Here is a 16,806-nt window from a genome sequence, read left to right as displayed (position 1 = left end):
TGAAGAGCAGTTCTTGAAAGAGCCCTCTCGGCCCCAACTACCTCACAGGGTATTTGTTGTGGGGAGGGGAAGGGAAGGGAAAGGACATTGTAAGCCACTAGGAGACTCTTTTGGGTACTGAAGGGTGGGGTATAAATCCAATCTCTTCTTTTACAACCAAGTCAGGTCAGAATGCACAACAAATCTCTCCCCTTGGCAGTGAGTTAATGCAAAAAACCCCCAGAACAGCACCATGCCTGCACATTTTTTGTCATCCAGTTTTATTACTGTTTATTTTATGTTCCACTACATTGTTTTGCAGTCTTGCAGTTCCTGCTTTTACAGTATTGTAATGTGTTTCTGTGTAACGTTCTCTGATTCTGATAGTTGTGTCTTATACTGTTCTTACTGCATTTTGGGGGGTTGTAATCCACCTTGAGTCTTGGCAAGAAAGGTGGACTGAATAAATTTCATGCACACAGAATGAGAAATAGAGGAAGAGCATCAACCCAACCTCTGAAAGGACAGTGAAGAAGGGACAGAGGATTTAGGGCCAGTTTTAAGAAAGAAAGGGTGGTGGCTCCAGTACGGAAAGATGATGGGGGTAAAAAGGGGATGTGGTGCAGCCCAAGAGGCCGGCTGATGCAAGGGGCAGAGACAGACAACATGAAAGCAAGGATTGTAACCAAAGAGATTTTCCTTTATTGCACATGACAGGAGTGTCACATAACTGTCATGACTTAGTCCCATTACCTTTGGAATTCCAAATGAGTCAAGGAGCACAGCCCATGATCAGCGGCCAGGCCCACAAGGGCAGACAATGTGCTTCGCACAAGTCCTGCTCTAACACCCATCCACCTGAGTCTGGCCGGGCAAGCAGCACCTGATGTGCACTGAAACGCAGGCCCAGCCTGTTAGCAGACAATCCTGACATGACACTATGGAGGAATGTGCCACACAATTTAAGAGACGCTTCCTCCAAACTGTTATTTCCCCAAGCAAATCCATCATGACTTGGTCCCTACACATTAATTTCAAGGAGGGGACAGGAATACCCAGCGGTATCCACGCCAGAGTGTGGAGGCAGCCACAAGGCCATGCCCACACGGACTAATCCGCCTGGGACCGACCACGGCAGCATTCCACCTTCCCTCCAGGAGGGCAACGTTTAATTTAGAGGCAGACGGAGAATTTAAAAGTGGACTGAGAAAATGCGATTAAAAACAGGATTCCCCACCCACATCCATCATTTGTGAGAATTGTTCCATTTCCCTAAGTGCTTGTGGAGGACGGGAGAGTTGCCCCTACAGGACTCACAAGCTTCTCTCCAACACTATGAAGGGGAGCAACCGCCTTCTCCCTTCCCTACGGAATTTGCATTGCTCTCATTCCTACTCACATGGCTGAAGAATTACCCATCCTCAGCCGCCAGGCCCCTCTTTCCTGGGTACACAAGAAGTCAAAGGCAGCTCTTGGAGGGAGAAGAAGAAAAGGCTCAAAATCCTTGCTTCTACCGCATGGGGGTTGCTGGCCAGTTGAAGCAGGCAGGCTGGAGTCCGGGATGCTGTGCGTGAAGCCCTTCTTCCCAGGTGACAAGGAGATGGGGGGGAGACTAGCAAGAGAGCATCACAAGCAAGCACCGGACCTTGGGAATGACTCTTCAGGAGTAGAGGGATGGGGGCAGGGGGGTTCAAGGAATGGGAGGCTCCATGCATAAAATGGCAGGGAAGATCACTGTCCCCCCCCCCGTGACCCATTTCCCTGGGATAACGGCACTGAACAGTTTACTCAGGTAGGAGAGAGGCAAGGCTTTTTGACCTGCACCCCAGCCTCAAGCAGCACGAAGGACAATCGGTTGGGGGTGGGCATTGCTGCCTCAAAAGCTGTTGCCGACACCACGACCCTGTAGCCAACAGCTAAGCGACAGGACCGACCAACGAGAAGGGGGCAGCTAAGGCCTGAGCAGAGAACGGGGAGAACTGGCCTGCCAGCACAGCGGGTTCGGAGCCCGGAAGGCCCAGGCGGAGCAGGGCTTCACAGCAGGGGATCGCCCCCGCCCCTGAGGAACAGCGCCAAGGACAAGCAGTTGGCACACTCCGCTGTCAGTCACCAGCAGTAACCCAAACCTCCCGCCCAACTCCTGGATCTCAGTGGCCGGAGATGATGGCCAAGGCCCAGTTCTTGATGGCCACGGTTGTGTCCTGGAGGTACATCCAAGAGGAATGGGTGAGGCTCGCCAGCTGTCTTCTCAAGCAGTCCCAGGACCCTTCGCCACTAGGAGGAGGAAAACAGAGCTGTATCAGAGACTGAAGCTGCATGCTCTGGCCATGTGTCGTACAAAGAATCGCAGCCAGGCTCACTGCTGGTCTTCCCACTTGATTTATTTATTTATCTCACATTAGATTTATATCCCACCCTCCCCACACTGTAGGCTCAGGGTGGGTACCAACATATATACCTGCAATCAATGCAGATTTACAAATTAAAACACATTATAATAATTCATTAAAATCAATAAGATCATCAACATTAAATTAATAAAATCATCAGCATTTAAACACGATGCCTCAACAGCTGATAGTGTGGTTCCAATCTGGCTTTTGGGATCTGAAGTCACCCGGGGGTGGGGGAGATAAAAGTGGATGCCTGCCGGGTCAACCAACGTCCTGGCAGAAAAGCTCTGTCTTGCAGGCCCTGCGGAACTGTTAATAGGTCCCACAGGGCCCTGATCTCGGCAGCAGCGGGTTGGGGAGAAGAGGAGATTGGATTTACACCCCACCCTTCACTCAGAGTCTCAGAGCGGCTTACAAACTCCTTTCCCTTCCCCACAACAGACACCCTGTGAGGTAGGTGGGGCTGAGAGAGCTCTTTCAAGAACAGCTCTTATCAGAACTACGGCTTGCCCAAGGTCATCCAGCAGCTGCAAGTGGAGGAGTGGGGAATCAAACCTGGTCTCCCAGATTTGAGTCCGTGCACTTAATCATTACACCAAACTGGCTCTCCTGGTAGCTCATTCCACCAGGCAGGGGCCCATCCTGCCATCCCTCAAGTTCTCTACCCATGCAGGCTGGGATGGAGTGTGAAGAAATTAAAGGAGGGCTGCCCTGATGGCTCCTCTCCCTGCTCCCCCCTGGCTCAGGACAGTGACAAAGATGCATAAGCTGGAAAGAGCCAAGAGCTGTCCTTTTGCACAAGCAGCTGCCTTACGCAGCCACACATTCCAACTCTGATCCATCCAAAGCTGAAGGAGAGGCTGAAAGTCCCCAACACTGCCTCCCCCTAACACCAAGAAGCCCACGGTATTAAAAGGGTTTGGTATCCAAGCCCTGGTTGAGCACCTTCAGCAGAGCAATCTGTCAAACCTTCTAGATTACAACAGGTCTTAATTCTGGGTCTTGTGCTTCTCTACACAGAATAATCTTCGATAATCTCACTGTGCCGCAGCGATTACTGAGCACTGATACCCTCACAAACTGGTTTGTTTGCACCCTACATGTACAAACGGGGAACGCATTCGTGATAGCCAAAGAAGCTAACAAAGCAGGGCCCTGTGTCTGTAGTCCATTTGGCTGAAGAGCTTGGAACAGCATGAGCAGTGTCTGCTGCAAATCTGCCGCTGCTTATTTTATGTAATTTATCCTTTGGAATGACGCACGGGGAACAGAAGCACTCCCCACCTTCAACAACTACTGGCCAGCTTGGCTTATGAAATCCTAGGCAGGAATTTTAAAAGCTGTGATTCCTAGGAGTGTACGTTCTTCAAGAACATCCAAGTTTTGCATCCACATGGGCAAGAACAGTGCACAGCTATATTCGCAATTAATGCTCTACGTGGTAGATCACCTCCCCAGTTCATCTCTTAGTCTGACCTTCTTTTTTGAGAGGTCCCTCCCCTTTCTGGTCTGCCTTAGGCTCTCCTACACAGAGTCATTGTGGGGGAGAGTCATAACTTTCCTGCCAAATTCATGCTGAAAATTCTCACCTGCAAGAAGCCACCCAGAGGTCCCAGCCCTGCTCCAGCGTCCCAGCAACGTAGTCCACGGCTGGCAGAAGGTAGTTCTGCATGAGGAAGAGCAGCAGCTCCTTGAGGTGCTCGGCCAGGTACAACACAGAATCCGGAAGGTGCGTCTGGAGCTGCAGGCCAAAGAAGTGAGGTGTTAAGCTCAGCCACTTGCACTGCAGACGGTTTGCAACACAGCCCACATCTTTCGCATACAGCTTACAGCCTGTACAGCGTCCCGTGCGCCTTGGTGTTTCGTCATGCCGGCCACATGACCACGGAAACGTCTTCGGACAGCGCTGGCTCTTCGGCTTTGAAACGGAGATGAGCACCGCCAGGGCTCTTTTTGTAGAAAAAGCCCAGCAGGAACTCATTAGCATAATAGGCCACACCCAACAGCAGACACTCATTAGCATATTAGGCCACAACCCTGACAGCACAGCTCATTAGCACATTAGGCTGCACCCCCATGTTACCAGAAGTGTGGTCAATCCAGCCACACCCACCTTTTGCTTCTTATTCTGTTTACCTTGTTTGTTGTCAAAACCCAGGGCTTTTTTTGTAGAAGGAACTCCTTTGCATGTTAGGCCACACACCCCTAATGTAACCAATCCTAATGAGTTTCTGCTGTTGGGTGTGGCCTATTATGCTAATGAGTTCCTGCTGGGCGTGGCCAGCTCGGGAGCCAGCCGGAACTCCGTTCCTGTGCATTCCTGCCCAAAAATAGCCCTGGAGACATTCCTGCCCAAAAATAGCCCTGAGCACCACAACCCTAGAGTCGGATTCGACTGGCTTTCGATCAAGGGAAACCTTTACCTTTACAGACTGGAGTTATTAATTCTGATCCCTTTCTTGAGGAGTTGGGGCTGCTAAGAGCAGATGTGAATTTAATGTGTGGCTCTACATCCCTTTAAAGAACTCGCCACAGGAATACAGATCACACATAACTGTCTGGAAGAAAGGAAAATTAAGCAGGGGAAAGGGGAAAAGAGATACAGAACTTGAAGCTATGATAGCAACACTCCTGATCTGGAGAATGAAAAGTCCCGCCCTGAATAGCAGAAGGGGCAATCCAAGAGTAGCAGGTGTATCGATGGACTTTCCTCCCCTTTCATCAGATACACTGAGCCTCTGGCTGTTGCTGGTTCTCCTCTCCATCCACACCTTTCAACACTCCTGAGAGCTTTTCCTGTCCCAGCTGCTATTTTTTGTTACAGTGAGTAGAAAATAGTCAATGGCAACCGTGATATATTTATGAAGGGAATCTCACTTTTATAGATTTTCAAAAAAATAGTTCAATACTAATACATGTCAGCTATGCTGCCATGAGGGTTGGGGAGTTCATTCTGTGTTTTGTTAATTGTTATTGCATTCCTATCCCTGCTGCTCTGCTTTTTGCTGAAACGCTTATCTATACAGATATGCTGGAGGAGGTTGTGTTGTCTGGAGGACTCCTATGTACCGTGAGAGCCTCCTGGTTCTCAGCTTTAGCTCCCTAACGGTTGCCTGACTTATCCCGTGCACAGGAGGGTCCCTAATTGGCCGAAGCCATGGGGGGGTATATATAAAAATACCCTACATCCTATTATGCTCCAGTGGCTGTAGCCATTCCTAACAGTGCCTATGTTACTGCATCTATAGCTTTGCAATAAAAGTATAACTATTCCTGAATGCATGTACTTCGTTGTTAGCTGTGGGTTCTGACATTTCTGTACATTCATACAAAAATAAACGTCAAAAAATGATTCCACAATGTTGACAAGCACAGTCCAATAATCTAAAGTTCATATAAACAGTAAATTTTCTCTCTGTCTTTCTTGTACTAATATTGGATTGTAGACAAATAGCATAAAGGTCATGAATCTGCAGACAGGCTTGCTCCCACACCTGTTTCGTAAGGCTTCTTCAGAGCAGAATATGTGCAGACTCAAGTGCATCCTTTCCTACTCAGCATTCATCTCTGCATGCTGCCTCTCTGCATAATGCTCACACTCAGTGAAGTCTTCTCTTAGCCACTTTTTTCTCTGTTTTCTCTGTTTCCTGTAGTGATTCCACACCGTGACCCCTGCCCCGGGCTACCTTCCTCCTCCCTACCTCTATTTGGCAAGCTGGGCAGGCAAAAGGAGGAAACGCCACCCTTACCCATTCAATGAGCCTGGGCAGGTTGTCTCCGAGCCAGGCTAGCTGAGTAGAGCACTTCCCAGAGATGTACACGGCGGTCTCATTAGTCTTGGCCCAGACTAGCTCCAGGTTTGGTCCCAGCACGGTCACCATGTGCGAATAGTAGAGAGGCACGTTTGCTTCTAGCCAGCTGGAAGGGAAGAGGTCTTTGTTTAGACATTGACACCCCGCTTCTCCTCCCAGTGGGGTCCCCAAAGCAACTCCCAGTGGGGTCCCCATCTCCATTCCTTCCTAATCACCACTCTGAGAGGGAGGTGAGGCTGAGAGGCAGCAGTGTCCCCCCCCACACACACACACACCAGTGAACGTCCATCGCCAAGTGGGGATCTGAACCTGAGTCTTCCAGATCCTCATGCGGCACAAAGAGAAAGACATTTCCTCCCAGGGATAAGGGTGCCCGACAAATTACAACTCAGGCCTTAGCAGCAGAGGAGGTTTGTAAAAGAAGCTGCAATGGATTAGCTGGACTGTGCATCGAGAATGCCTTGACTGGAAATATGACACTTTGAACAATGAACTTTACACCCACAGCGATGTATCTGATCTACTAGCAATCCTTGTTATGAATAAATTGTAGATCATTACAATTATATATCCCTTTTCCCCTTGTTTTCCTGTATCCCTATTTTAATTTATTAATAATACTAATTATCATTATTATTTTAAAAGGCTATTTTAAAAAAACAATGTATTTGATCTACTAGCAATCTTGAATGAAATATATGGGAGTCACTGCAATATCCTCCAACATGCATGACCACCCCAGTCCCCAGTATGATATGAAGTATGGCTAGCTCAAGTCTTGTAGAATGCTTAAATCTTAGCAGATGTCTCTACTCAGAAGCAGGAGAGAGAGACAGAAAATAATCTAGCAAATGTAGCTGTATGGATCTAAGTTTATATCCTTTCGCCAGATATTCATATTAGAGATCTGTGACTTTTTTGCTTTTTGTCTGACCTAAAGTTGTAAGTTTCTATTCTTGCCAGTCCAGTAAATCAGTAGAAAGCACTGTCGGGAAATTATCTTTGCTGTGACCATTTGCTGTTGAGCTGCTCACAAAGAAAAGAGGCAGAATGAGTTATGAAACTACACCTCTTTTCACATTTTTCATAGTGGGGGGGGGGAGAAGAAGGTACAAGGGAAGCCAGCACTAAGCCCAATTAGAATCACAGAATCATAAGAGTTGGAAGGGACCTCCAGGATCGATTGAGCTGACCCTGCCAACATCACCTGGAGTCTATCAGCTCCACCCAAAGATCACATGCAGCCAACTTGGTCAGTCTCTGGATTGAAAAGGTAGTGCACAGAAACTTGCACAATGGCAGCAGTAAACCAAATGAATCCGTGCCTGAGCCTATTTTGTTCTCCTTCTTGAGCTATCCATCGTTCAGAGTTTAGGCTCTAGGCAACACACCAGGAGCCTCACCCATGCTAAGTGCTGAGCTGCTATGAGCGCCTTGCCCCCACCTGCCCTTAAGGGAAGGTGCTTCTATTGTTCTTCTCCGCTGACGCAGATCCACAGTAAGTCACTGACCTGTATCCTTTGAAAGAGTAATGGGAAACTTTGTTCCAGGCTTGCTGAGAAGCAGACAGGATGCCAGAATTGCGGAGGACATGAGCAGAGGCAGAAGCTGGCAGGGGGGGGAAAACACACAGACAGGCTTCCTTTAGTGGAAGTGGGGTCAAGAGTGGGCTGCGCAGGCCAAGTCTATCTACCCTTAAGGGAAACAGTTTGCTTCTCCTTAAAAGGGAGTTAAGAAATCCCCCTTCCCACACAGATCCCCTTTCCTCCCAGGCAGGACCAACCTTCGAAGGAGCCATGAGTTCTGACATCATGCATCAAAAACCCTGTGGTAAACACCAGGATAACCAGCAGCAGCCGAAACCAGGGGAACCCACTGCCTTTCATCTTGAGCAGCAAGTTCTAAAGAGGACAGAAGCCAAGAGGAATCAAACCAGTTTAGCGGGGTGGGGGAGTCACGAGGCTCATTAAGGACCTGCTGGAACCTCCCAAGCCCACCTTCTCCTTTCCAAGCAAGGGAATTTACCTTACAGGTGGATCTGCAAGCGGCTACATCCTGAACACTGTTCGGCCCTTTCAAGGCCAGCTCCTCGTTTGTGACTTTAAAGGAATGGACGGTTTCCTGCAAAGACTTTCGCATCTGGAGGAGAAGAGCATCACAAACAGTACTGTGAAGCAGCAGGAGGAGGAGGAAGCAGCGGCTGCAGACTGAGTTGAGAGGGTTGCCAGCCCTTCAGGAGCAGGACGGTCCGAGCACTGAAATGCCAGCCAGCCACTTGCCTCCGGGGGAGGGGGGGAGAGGCCCAGCTCCCTGCTTCAAAGGGCTGGCCCTCCTCCTCTCCCAGGCAACCTAATGTTCCCAACGTGGAAACAGAGCCAGCCTCTTGAATCACAACCACAAAGCAGATGGGCCAGCTACTTTCTTTGCTCTGAACTGGCGTGCAAGCCACGAAATAACTGCAGTTAGCATCTCTCTCAGCCTTCTAATCCATCTTACCCATGAGGCTCCAGACAGGTAATAAAAGGAGAGAGAGAAGAAGATATTGGATTTATACCCTGCCCTTCACTCGGTCTCAGAGTGGCTTACACTCTCCTTCCCTTCCTCTCCCCACAAGACACTCTGTGAGGTAGGTGGGGCTCAGAGAGCGCTGAGAGAACTATGGCTTGCCCAAGGTCATCCAGCATCCGCATATGTGGAGGAGTGGAAAATCAAACCCGGTTCTCCCAGATTACAGTCCGCCCTTCTAACCACTACACCAAACTGGCTCTACACTACACTAAACTTTGCAAACAATCGCTAGTGGGAAAAGATAAGTATGACTGGCTGGCATAACTAAACACCAGTGATGTTATAAATACTTAGAATCTTACTGAAATATGCTCTTAAAAGCCATCCCTCCTGCAGCTGCTGACTAACCTATGCCAACTCCACCTAGGTAGGAACCCCAAACAGATATGGGACTGGGCATTCTCTTGGCAGGGCCCTTTCTCTGCCAGGTTTGCCCTTGCATGCAGAGTAGAAATGACCAAGGATCGCAAACCTTTTTGGAGGTGCTGTCCCAGGACTCGCAAAGGTGATTCAGGAGCAGGCTGGGGAGGGAAAGGAAAAACAAAGATACTAGCCACAGAGAGCCATCGTCTCCTAAAGAATCAGGGCTGTTCATAACGTAACTGCTGCTGTGGCACAAAAGCTCTGCAGTCGGAGTAGAGACAACACGGCTCTGTGCACAAGCTAACATGTCACTTCACAGTTCTGCTCTTTCTTCTGCTCTCTTATGCCATCTTGCAGATGGGATACACAGAAGGGGGACTGAACTCCAGGGCCTGAACAGAGATAAGTTATTGGGAGGAGGCAGAGGAGAGGACAGGGCAGTGCAAACACCTGGGGCCTTCCAGCGCTGCAGGCTCTTTAGGCACAGAGTCCATTCACTTTTTAAAATACTTTCTGGACTTGCGGGAGGGAACCTCCACTTGTCTTTGCTGTGCCTGCCAAAAACCCAGTAGGGATTTAGAAATGACTGGCTAGGAAGTGGAAGAAGCTGAACACACACATACATGAAATTGCCTTCGATTAGCTCTGTACATACAATACATTTGAGGATGGGGTCAGTGATTGTAGAACGGGCAGATGCTGGCGCTACCCACGATCGAGGGTGCTGGCTCTCCTTTACACATGGGCACATCATCTACACTTGCTTTGGGGGGGGGGGGAAATCTATACTCTCTGTATGCAAAGTGGCAGTCCTGCTACAGGGCCACAGTTCCTCCCTGTAAATTCTTCAGCCCAGGCCCTCCCAGTTTATCATCTTTAGATACCGTGAGGGCTAGGAACATTTTGCTTTTCACGCACAAGTCAAAGTTGCAATCCAGCCAGCATAATTCAGATAGGATGAATTTGCATCATGGAAGCAATACAACGGCACTCGCCTATTCGCACCTGGACTGTGAGAGGTGTTTGATGTACAACTGTCTCCAGACGCTGAAGCTGAGAGGATCCAACTTGAGGCAGTCGGTCAGGCAGTTCAGCAGCTGCACAGGGGCGAGAGAAGAATGATCCTTGGAGGTTTCACAATCAGAAAGAAAATTCTGCAACAGGATCACTGATATAAAGTCGTGAGGCTACACTGGTTTTGAGAGCTGGATGATGACCTTTATGAAATTCCAGGTCCCCCAAACACAGCTGTGGGCAGGGAGAGTATTGCTTTTCCTCAGCTCCTGAGGTTCCCATCTTCCCTCTAGGACACAAGGGAGAAGATGTGGGTGGGTGAGCCTACACCTATGGAATACCGTCTCATATGTGTGTTATGCGCTGTCAAGATGCTTCTGACTTATGGGCAACCCTACGTATTAATGTCTTCTAAAATGTACTATCATTAACAGCCTTGCTCAGGCCTTGAAGGCCGTGGCTTCCTTGACTGAACTAACCCACCACGTTAGGTCTTCCTCTTTTCCTGCTGCCTTCAACTTTCCCTCGCATTATTGTCTTTTCCAGTAAATCTGGTCTTCTCACAATGTCTCTGGGTGACATTAGTTCACATCTGGACCTCACTGTTGTTCTCAGGGGATCAGGAAGGGATCTGAGTGAGGGACTACCTCAGGGGGCCAGGAAACCCTTGGGAGCTGGGCTTCTGGAGAACAAGACCCTCACTCGGCAGTGCACCAGCCAAGAGCAGCGGCAAGCATCATCTCTGAAGGTTCCGTTCCTCACACTCCCTCCAATATGAGAGGGAGCGGCTCCTCTAGGAGGATGTCCGCCACGTGTGGCTTTTTAAGTACCGAAAAATATACCTTAATGAGGGTAGTGCACTTTTAATCCCATTAATTGGTAGATTAGCCTAGCTCATTAACTGCCTAAATACCGCAGCCCTAGGAACCCAATGGGTGAGGAAGAAGCGCAACCTGACCCTCTCTTCAACCCGTCCAGGCCTCACCTCCTTTTTCATGTCATCCGGGCAGTTGAGAGTGGTCCTGGAGAGGAAGGAAGGGAAGTACGTGTGCAGGGTGGTCTCCGGCTTTGCCCCAAAGGCCAGCACTTTCAGGCGGGGATACGACTGCCGTAGCTGCTCCTGCAGGCTGGGGGGGGGGGGGGGGGGGGGAGATATCACATCAGCACATCGTGCTCGGGAATGAGAAGGATCTCACCTTGTACCGGGGAGGCCATGTAGCAGGACAATTTTTGACTATTGGAGCTTTCCCATAAGAGTACCCAGCAGCACAGAGATGGCACCCTAGCCCTTCATCCACAGCCTGCCACCAGAACATCTTCCCTCCAGCCTGAAGAGCCTTCACCATCAAGAATCAAGACGGGTAACTGTGTTAGCCTGTCTGGTACCTGAAGAAGTGAGCTGTGGCTCACGAAAGCTCCTACCCTGCCACAAATTTTCTTAGTCTTGAAGGCGCTGCTGGATTCTTGGCTCTTTTCTTCTACCATCGAGAACGCCATTCTTCCCCTGGCCAAAGACAACTAGCTGTGCAACTGCCACTGGCCCCACCACTCTACTCCCTGGGGAAGGGCCAGGCCCCACTTTCCCACCCAGCAGATCAGACCTGTCAGTAGGCCTGGGGCGAAGGGAAGGGCAGCTTTGCTCTTAGCACAACCGCACACCACAGGACCAACAGCTCCCTGCTTCTCCAGTTTGATGGATAGTTTTACCGGTTTTAGTGTGTTAAGATTTATGCCTGGTTGTTTAAAGTGCTTTTAAAAAATCTGTTAAGATACAATTGCTGTAGTTAGAATTTTATTTACTTATTTAGGCCAGTTTGGTGTAGTGGTTAGGTGCGCGGACTCTAATTGGGGAGAACTGGGTTTGGTTCCCCACTCCTCCACTTGCACCTGCTGGATGACCTTGGGCAAGCCATAGTTCTGGCACAGCTTTCCCCAGCCCCACCTACCTCACAGGGTGTCTGTTGTGGGGAGGGGGAAGGGAAAGGAGTTTGTAAGCCACTCTGAGACACCTCTGGGTAGTGAAGGGTGGGATATAAATCCAATCTCTTCTTCTCTTCTTCTTCTTCACTTCATCCCCTACCATTCTCTCCAATGGGGACAGCAAAGTAGCTTATGTTGTTCTCCCCTCCTCCATTTTATCCTCACAACAACCTTAGAAGGTAGGTTAGGCTGAGTGTGTGTGACTGGCCACAGACACCCAGCCAAGCATCCATGACAGGGTGGGAATCCGAACCCAGGTCTCCCAGATCCTAGTCAAACACTCTAGCCAGTACTACATAGCACTACTACCTTAAGAACCAAGTTGGCAGAATATTTTTAAAAATGATTAGTCAAAAGAAACAGCAGCTCTGAAGGCTGAGGATGATTCCGTCCCCGGGTTCTATTTTACCATAGGCTTGAACATGTTAATATTAGCAGTACCTGGTCCTCTACCCAGAGCCTCAGCAGCATGGTGCCATACAAAGAAGATAAATATTACATATTTCTGATGAACTAATATAATAGATACAAGGACCCATAACCATCACACTGTGAATGGAAAGCGACCTGCGTGCTATTTCAGACTTCTTTTGTGATGCTGGAGGATTATTAATTTTGCTCTGAAGGCTACAATGAATGGGAGCAGAACAGCCTGGATTTGACTGTCACCGGGAAGGCATTTTACATCATCTGACCTTTTGCAGGTATAATATGGATATTGTTCATTACTGATAGCTATGTGCCAACAGCCACACTATTTTGATTATAACCAATTTTGCTAAGTAGACTAAGTCAGATAAAAGCCTGCATGTTTGGCTGCTGTTTCTGCTCCATGGAGCCTTCTCTCAAAAATAGGCCACGCCTGGCTGGAAGTGGGCCATACCAGGACCACACCTTTCACTCTGCAACCTCCCTCTGCTATCCGAGATAACCTGAGATCCCTCCCATCTGCATAAGTACTGCAGAACAATGGGTGTGGGGGGGGACATTTCCCACATGCACTGCTATACCTGGGTGGTAAGGAGTTGTTGGGCATGAAGGCAAAGTCCAAGATAGGGAAGAAGTCTTTGGGTCCAATCATGCCAAAGCCTTTTGTCAAGTTGGGGTGCATCCTGCAAGAAAGCAAGCAGTGTCTATCAGTGGGAATAGCCTCAATACTAAATACAAAGACCATAGATGCTCTCTTGGTCATTTCCAGTGCCTGGACCCCAGAAACTATCCATCCGTCTCACTTACTACCTTGCAGTGCCACCCTTCAGTCTCATCCCAGCTGTTTTTTGCTACTGATTATGCTAAGAGCTTCATTCACCATCACCACAGGGCCCGTGGTACAGGCAGATGCCCCCAACAAACCAAGAACCCAGTGCTCATGGGCACAGGGAGTGGGTAGGACGTACAGCAGGATATGGAGCATTCAGCTTTGTTCTGAACACCTATGAGGGGGCCCCAGGATCCCTCTCTCTTGCATCCTGCTTGTCATGGGCAAAGGAAAAAATTGACTAAATGTCCACTGATGCTCCCTTACGACGGCTCTCTAAAAGAAGGAGATACAATCCACGTAATACTTTTATAAGGATTAATCCAATAACAGTGTGCACGCTACTGAGTTCTCTAGAACTCTTCATGACCTGGCATGATGAAGAATTATGGGGAACTCAAGGCTTGTGTGCTGTTTAGGACCAACCCAATGACATGTGTTATACGGACTGTTGTTTTTGGCTGTTACTTTCGGACAAACACAGCTGCAAACTTGTCTCTAAAAGAAGTTCCCAACTCTCAGCACTATAAACGTACTAATACTCCCCCAAGTCTTCACACTGGATAAATAAAACAGAGCTTCATTTATTGGAAATGCACAACCCTGTGATATTTTGTCGTCAAAGGGAGGCGTGCTGCCTGTGGAGTCTCAGTAGCAACGGGGCAGTACAGGGAACTGTGCCAAGCTAACAGAACCCACCCCATGATGGCTCCCAGCAAGATGTGGCCTGATGGGCACACACACCCCCAGCAACAAAGGCACAAAAAAACTCACATCAACAGCCGATCCAAGTAGGCGATGGCGTACGGGGAGAGCGATTTGATACCAAGAACGGGAAGCATAATGCTGAGCCACACTGCAGAGGAAAAAGATGGTACCACAGCATTTGGTTAGAGATCTACATGCTCTTGGACAGTGTAGAGGCAGGGGGTGCCATGTACCCAGGGGCCAATGCAAAGACGTCTACAACAACTTGGGACAACTCTGCACGGGCTGGGACAGTGGCTCAAGAGGGAACCCAAATCTGATACTGGCAAATGGACGGAGAATGAGCTGGTAAACAAATATCAAACTGTTGATCTTAAATGTTTCCATAGGCAAGGTTTTGGGGATGGCTACGGGTGGTTATGGCAATGAGTGAGCGTCCATGAACACAGCTTGCTTTCCTCTCTCGCTCGCTATTTTTCTTCACTCTGCACCAACACATTACAGCAACATTCTACGCTTGTGGATTCAGAAGTTCCATTATGGTAAACAGAGCTCACTCAAAGGTAAATGTGCATTATATAAATTGTTGTTAATTGATCCAGTACTCCTCCTTCTCCTGCTGCCACTCCCTACCCTTTGCTCAGGCTCCCTTCTCAGTTCCTCTCCACAACAGTGCTCTGCTGCCCTTGCGGCGGATTCTCGCACCTCCTTATTTTAAGGGGGGGATAACTGCAAAGGCTATCTGCTTCTTTGACCTATGGTACTGAATGCTTCCTGCAGTCACTGTTAGACTGGAGCAGTGTTCCCTCTAAGCTGAGTTAGTGTGAGCTAGCTCACAGTTTTTTAGCCTCCAGCTCACAGATTTTTGTCTTAGCTCAGGAAGGACGGCTCCAGATCAAACTAATTTATGCAGGAGCCAAATCGCTGGCTCACAGCTTTAATGCCAGTTGCTCACAAAGTAGAATTTTTGCACACAAGACTCCACAGCTTAGAGGGAACATTGGACTGGAGGGTGGTGTTACATCTTGCACAAGTGGAAATAGTGGCTGGATACATCAAGACTGCACCAAATGAAGCTGCCTGCTATCGAATCAGACTCTCGGTCCATCCAGTTCAGTACTGTCTACTCAGACTGGCAGGGTCTCAGGTGAAGGTCTTCCACATCGCCTACTGCCAGATTCTTTAACTAGAGACGCTGGAGATTGAACGTGGGACCTCCTGCACACAAGGAGGTTCTTTCCTACTGACTCACGGACCCTGCCCTGAGCATGACCCTCTTCCACAGCAGAAAACCCCCCTCAACATCTCTGTTAAGTGCAAAAGAACTTACACTCATGGAACAGCAGTACACACATCACGGTTTTTGGTCAGGCCTTGGGGCTCTCAGCACAATGCCCGCCTTTACTCTTCATACTGAGCTAGCCTCTCTGCCTCCTTGCATTGCAAAGGAAGGAACAGACCATCCCATGTGACTGGAGCTCCACTGCCTTTTATTTGCCTCCCACATTATAGGGCAACCAACTTCAGCATATTTATTTATTTATTTTTTATTTTTGAGATTTATATCCTGCCCCATCCCGTATTCAGCTCGGGGCGGCTTACAAAGTTAAAATGTCAATACAAAACAACACATAATAAAAATATATCTAATATAAAATTTGGTGCTCAATTAATTTATATACAAATCAAGATGGACGGCGTCCCGCACTTGCGGCCAAGTTCTTCACTGCAAGAGGACCAGGAAGAATATTTCTCAGGACTATTGGGCGACATCTACCTCATTCATGGGGTAGGTGGTTGGAATCATTGATGGAACAGTGGCGGCGGCGGCTCCCCCTCAAAGGCCTGGCGGAAGAGCTCCGTCTTACAGGCCCTGCGGAACTGCACTAAGTCCCGCAGGGCCCGAGTCTCTTCCGGGAGCTCATTCCACCAGGTGGGAGCCGCCACCGAAAAAGCCCTAGTCCTGGTTTGGGTCAGCTTCGTTTCTCAGGGGCCTGGTACCTCCAGGCGATGGAGATTCCCCGATCTCAGTGCTCTTGGGGGAATATACGGGGAGAGGCGGTCCCGTCACTATCAGAGTGACGATTATGAGAACAGCGACCTAATGCTGTGGTGTAGGCTAGCAGAATGGTCGAGCACAAACGTTTAAGTAAAAGTTACACAGTCCTATGAAGTGCACAGGATAGATTTGGACAGGGGCAACCAGAGGTCATTTCGGGGGGGGGGGACGCAGTTCCCCCGGGTGAGGTACCGGGGGGCGGGACACATGACGAAGCCCCGCCCCCTGCTTCCGGCCGCCCCGCTTCCGGCCCTCATTCAGCCAGGAGGAGGCAGGAGAAGAGGGAGGGTAAGTTGCTTCCTCCCTGCCTCTCCCCACCCCTGCCTGCCTGGGGCCAGGGAGGGCCTTCGCGGGGCTTCCTTGCACTCCCGCCGGCCTTGCAGGTCCACCGCCGGGCCCCTCATAGGACTCGGCAGTGGAGCTGCAAGGCCAGTGGTGGCGGCCGGGACTGTTGGGGGCGGGGTGTGTGGCCTTATGACACACTTCCGGTGATGTCAGGGGGTGTGGCATATGCTAATGAGTTATGCTTATGAGTTCCCCTAGCTCTTTTTCTACGAAATGACCCCTGGGGGCAACAGTCCTGCTCTACTCACCTTTAAGTCCCTCTGTAAGATCTGTAAATCCAGCTTGCCCCAAGGCCCACATGATGGTGAGACATTTGGCCGGTCGGTT

The 16,806-nt window shown here is 49.3% G+C and overlaps 1 protein-coding gene across 1 annotated transcript in view; it reads right to left on the bottom strand.

Moving 5' to 3' along the window:
• Window positions 1-130: 130 nt before the first annotated feature.
• TMEM214 (transmembrane protein 214) overlaps window positions 131-16,806 on the bottom strand; it is a 24,145-nt gene continuing 7,469 nt past the window's right edge. Inside the window, exons 7-18 of the mRNA XM_015415182.1 lie at window positions 16,728-16,806; window positions 14,142-14,223; window positions 13,120-13,221; window positions 11,115-11,256; window positions 10,121-10,212; window positions 9,225-9,273; window positions 8,210-8,323; window positions 7,968-8,085; window positions 7,696-7,792; window positions 6,122-6,290; window positions 3,962-4,113; window positions 131-2,253 (exon numbers count right to left, since the gene is read on the bottom strand). Coding sequence (XP_015270668.1) covers window positions 2,127-2,253; window positions 3,962-4,113; window positions 6,122-6,290; window positions 7,696-7,792; window positions 7,968-8,085; window positions 8,210-8,323; window positions 9,225-9,273; window positions 10,121-10,212; window positions 11,115-11,256; window positions 13,120-13,221; window positions 14,142-14,223; window positions 16,728-16,806 — 1,323 coding nt within the window. The 3' untranslated portion in view covers window positions 131-2,126. The remainder of the gene's footprint in view (window positions 2,254-3,961; window positions 4,114-6,121; window positions 6,291-7,695; window positions 7,793-7,967; window positions 8,086-8,209; window positions 8,324-9,224; window positions 9,274-10,120; window positions 10,213-11,114; window positions 11,257-13,119; window positions 13,222-14,141; window positions 14,224-16,727) is intronic.

This window comes from Gekko japonicus, unplaced genomic scaffold, assembly GCF_001447785.1.
Source record: "Gekko japonicus isolate JY-2015 unplaced genomic scaffold, Gekko_japonicus_V1.1 scaffold63, whole genome shotgun sequence".
Classification (NCBI taxonomy): Eukaryota; Metazoa; Chordata; class Lepidosauria; order Squamata; family Gekkonidae; genus Gekko; species Gekko japonicus.
Note: the sequence above shows the minus strand (reverse complement) of the source record. Positions and strands in the feature narration are given on the sequence as shown.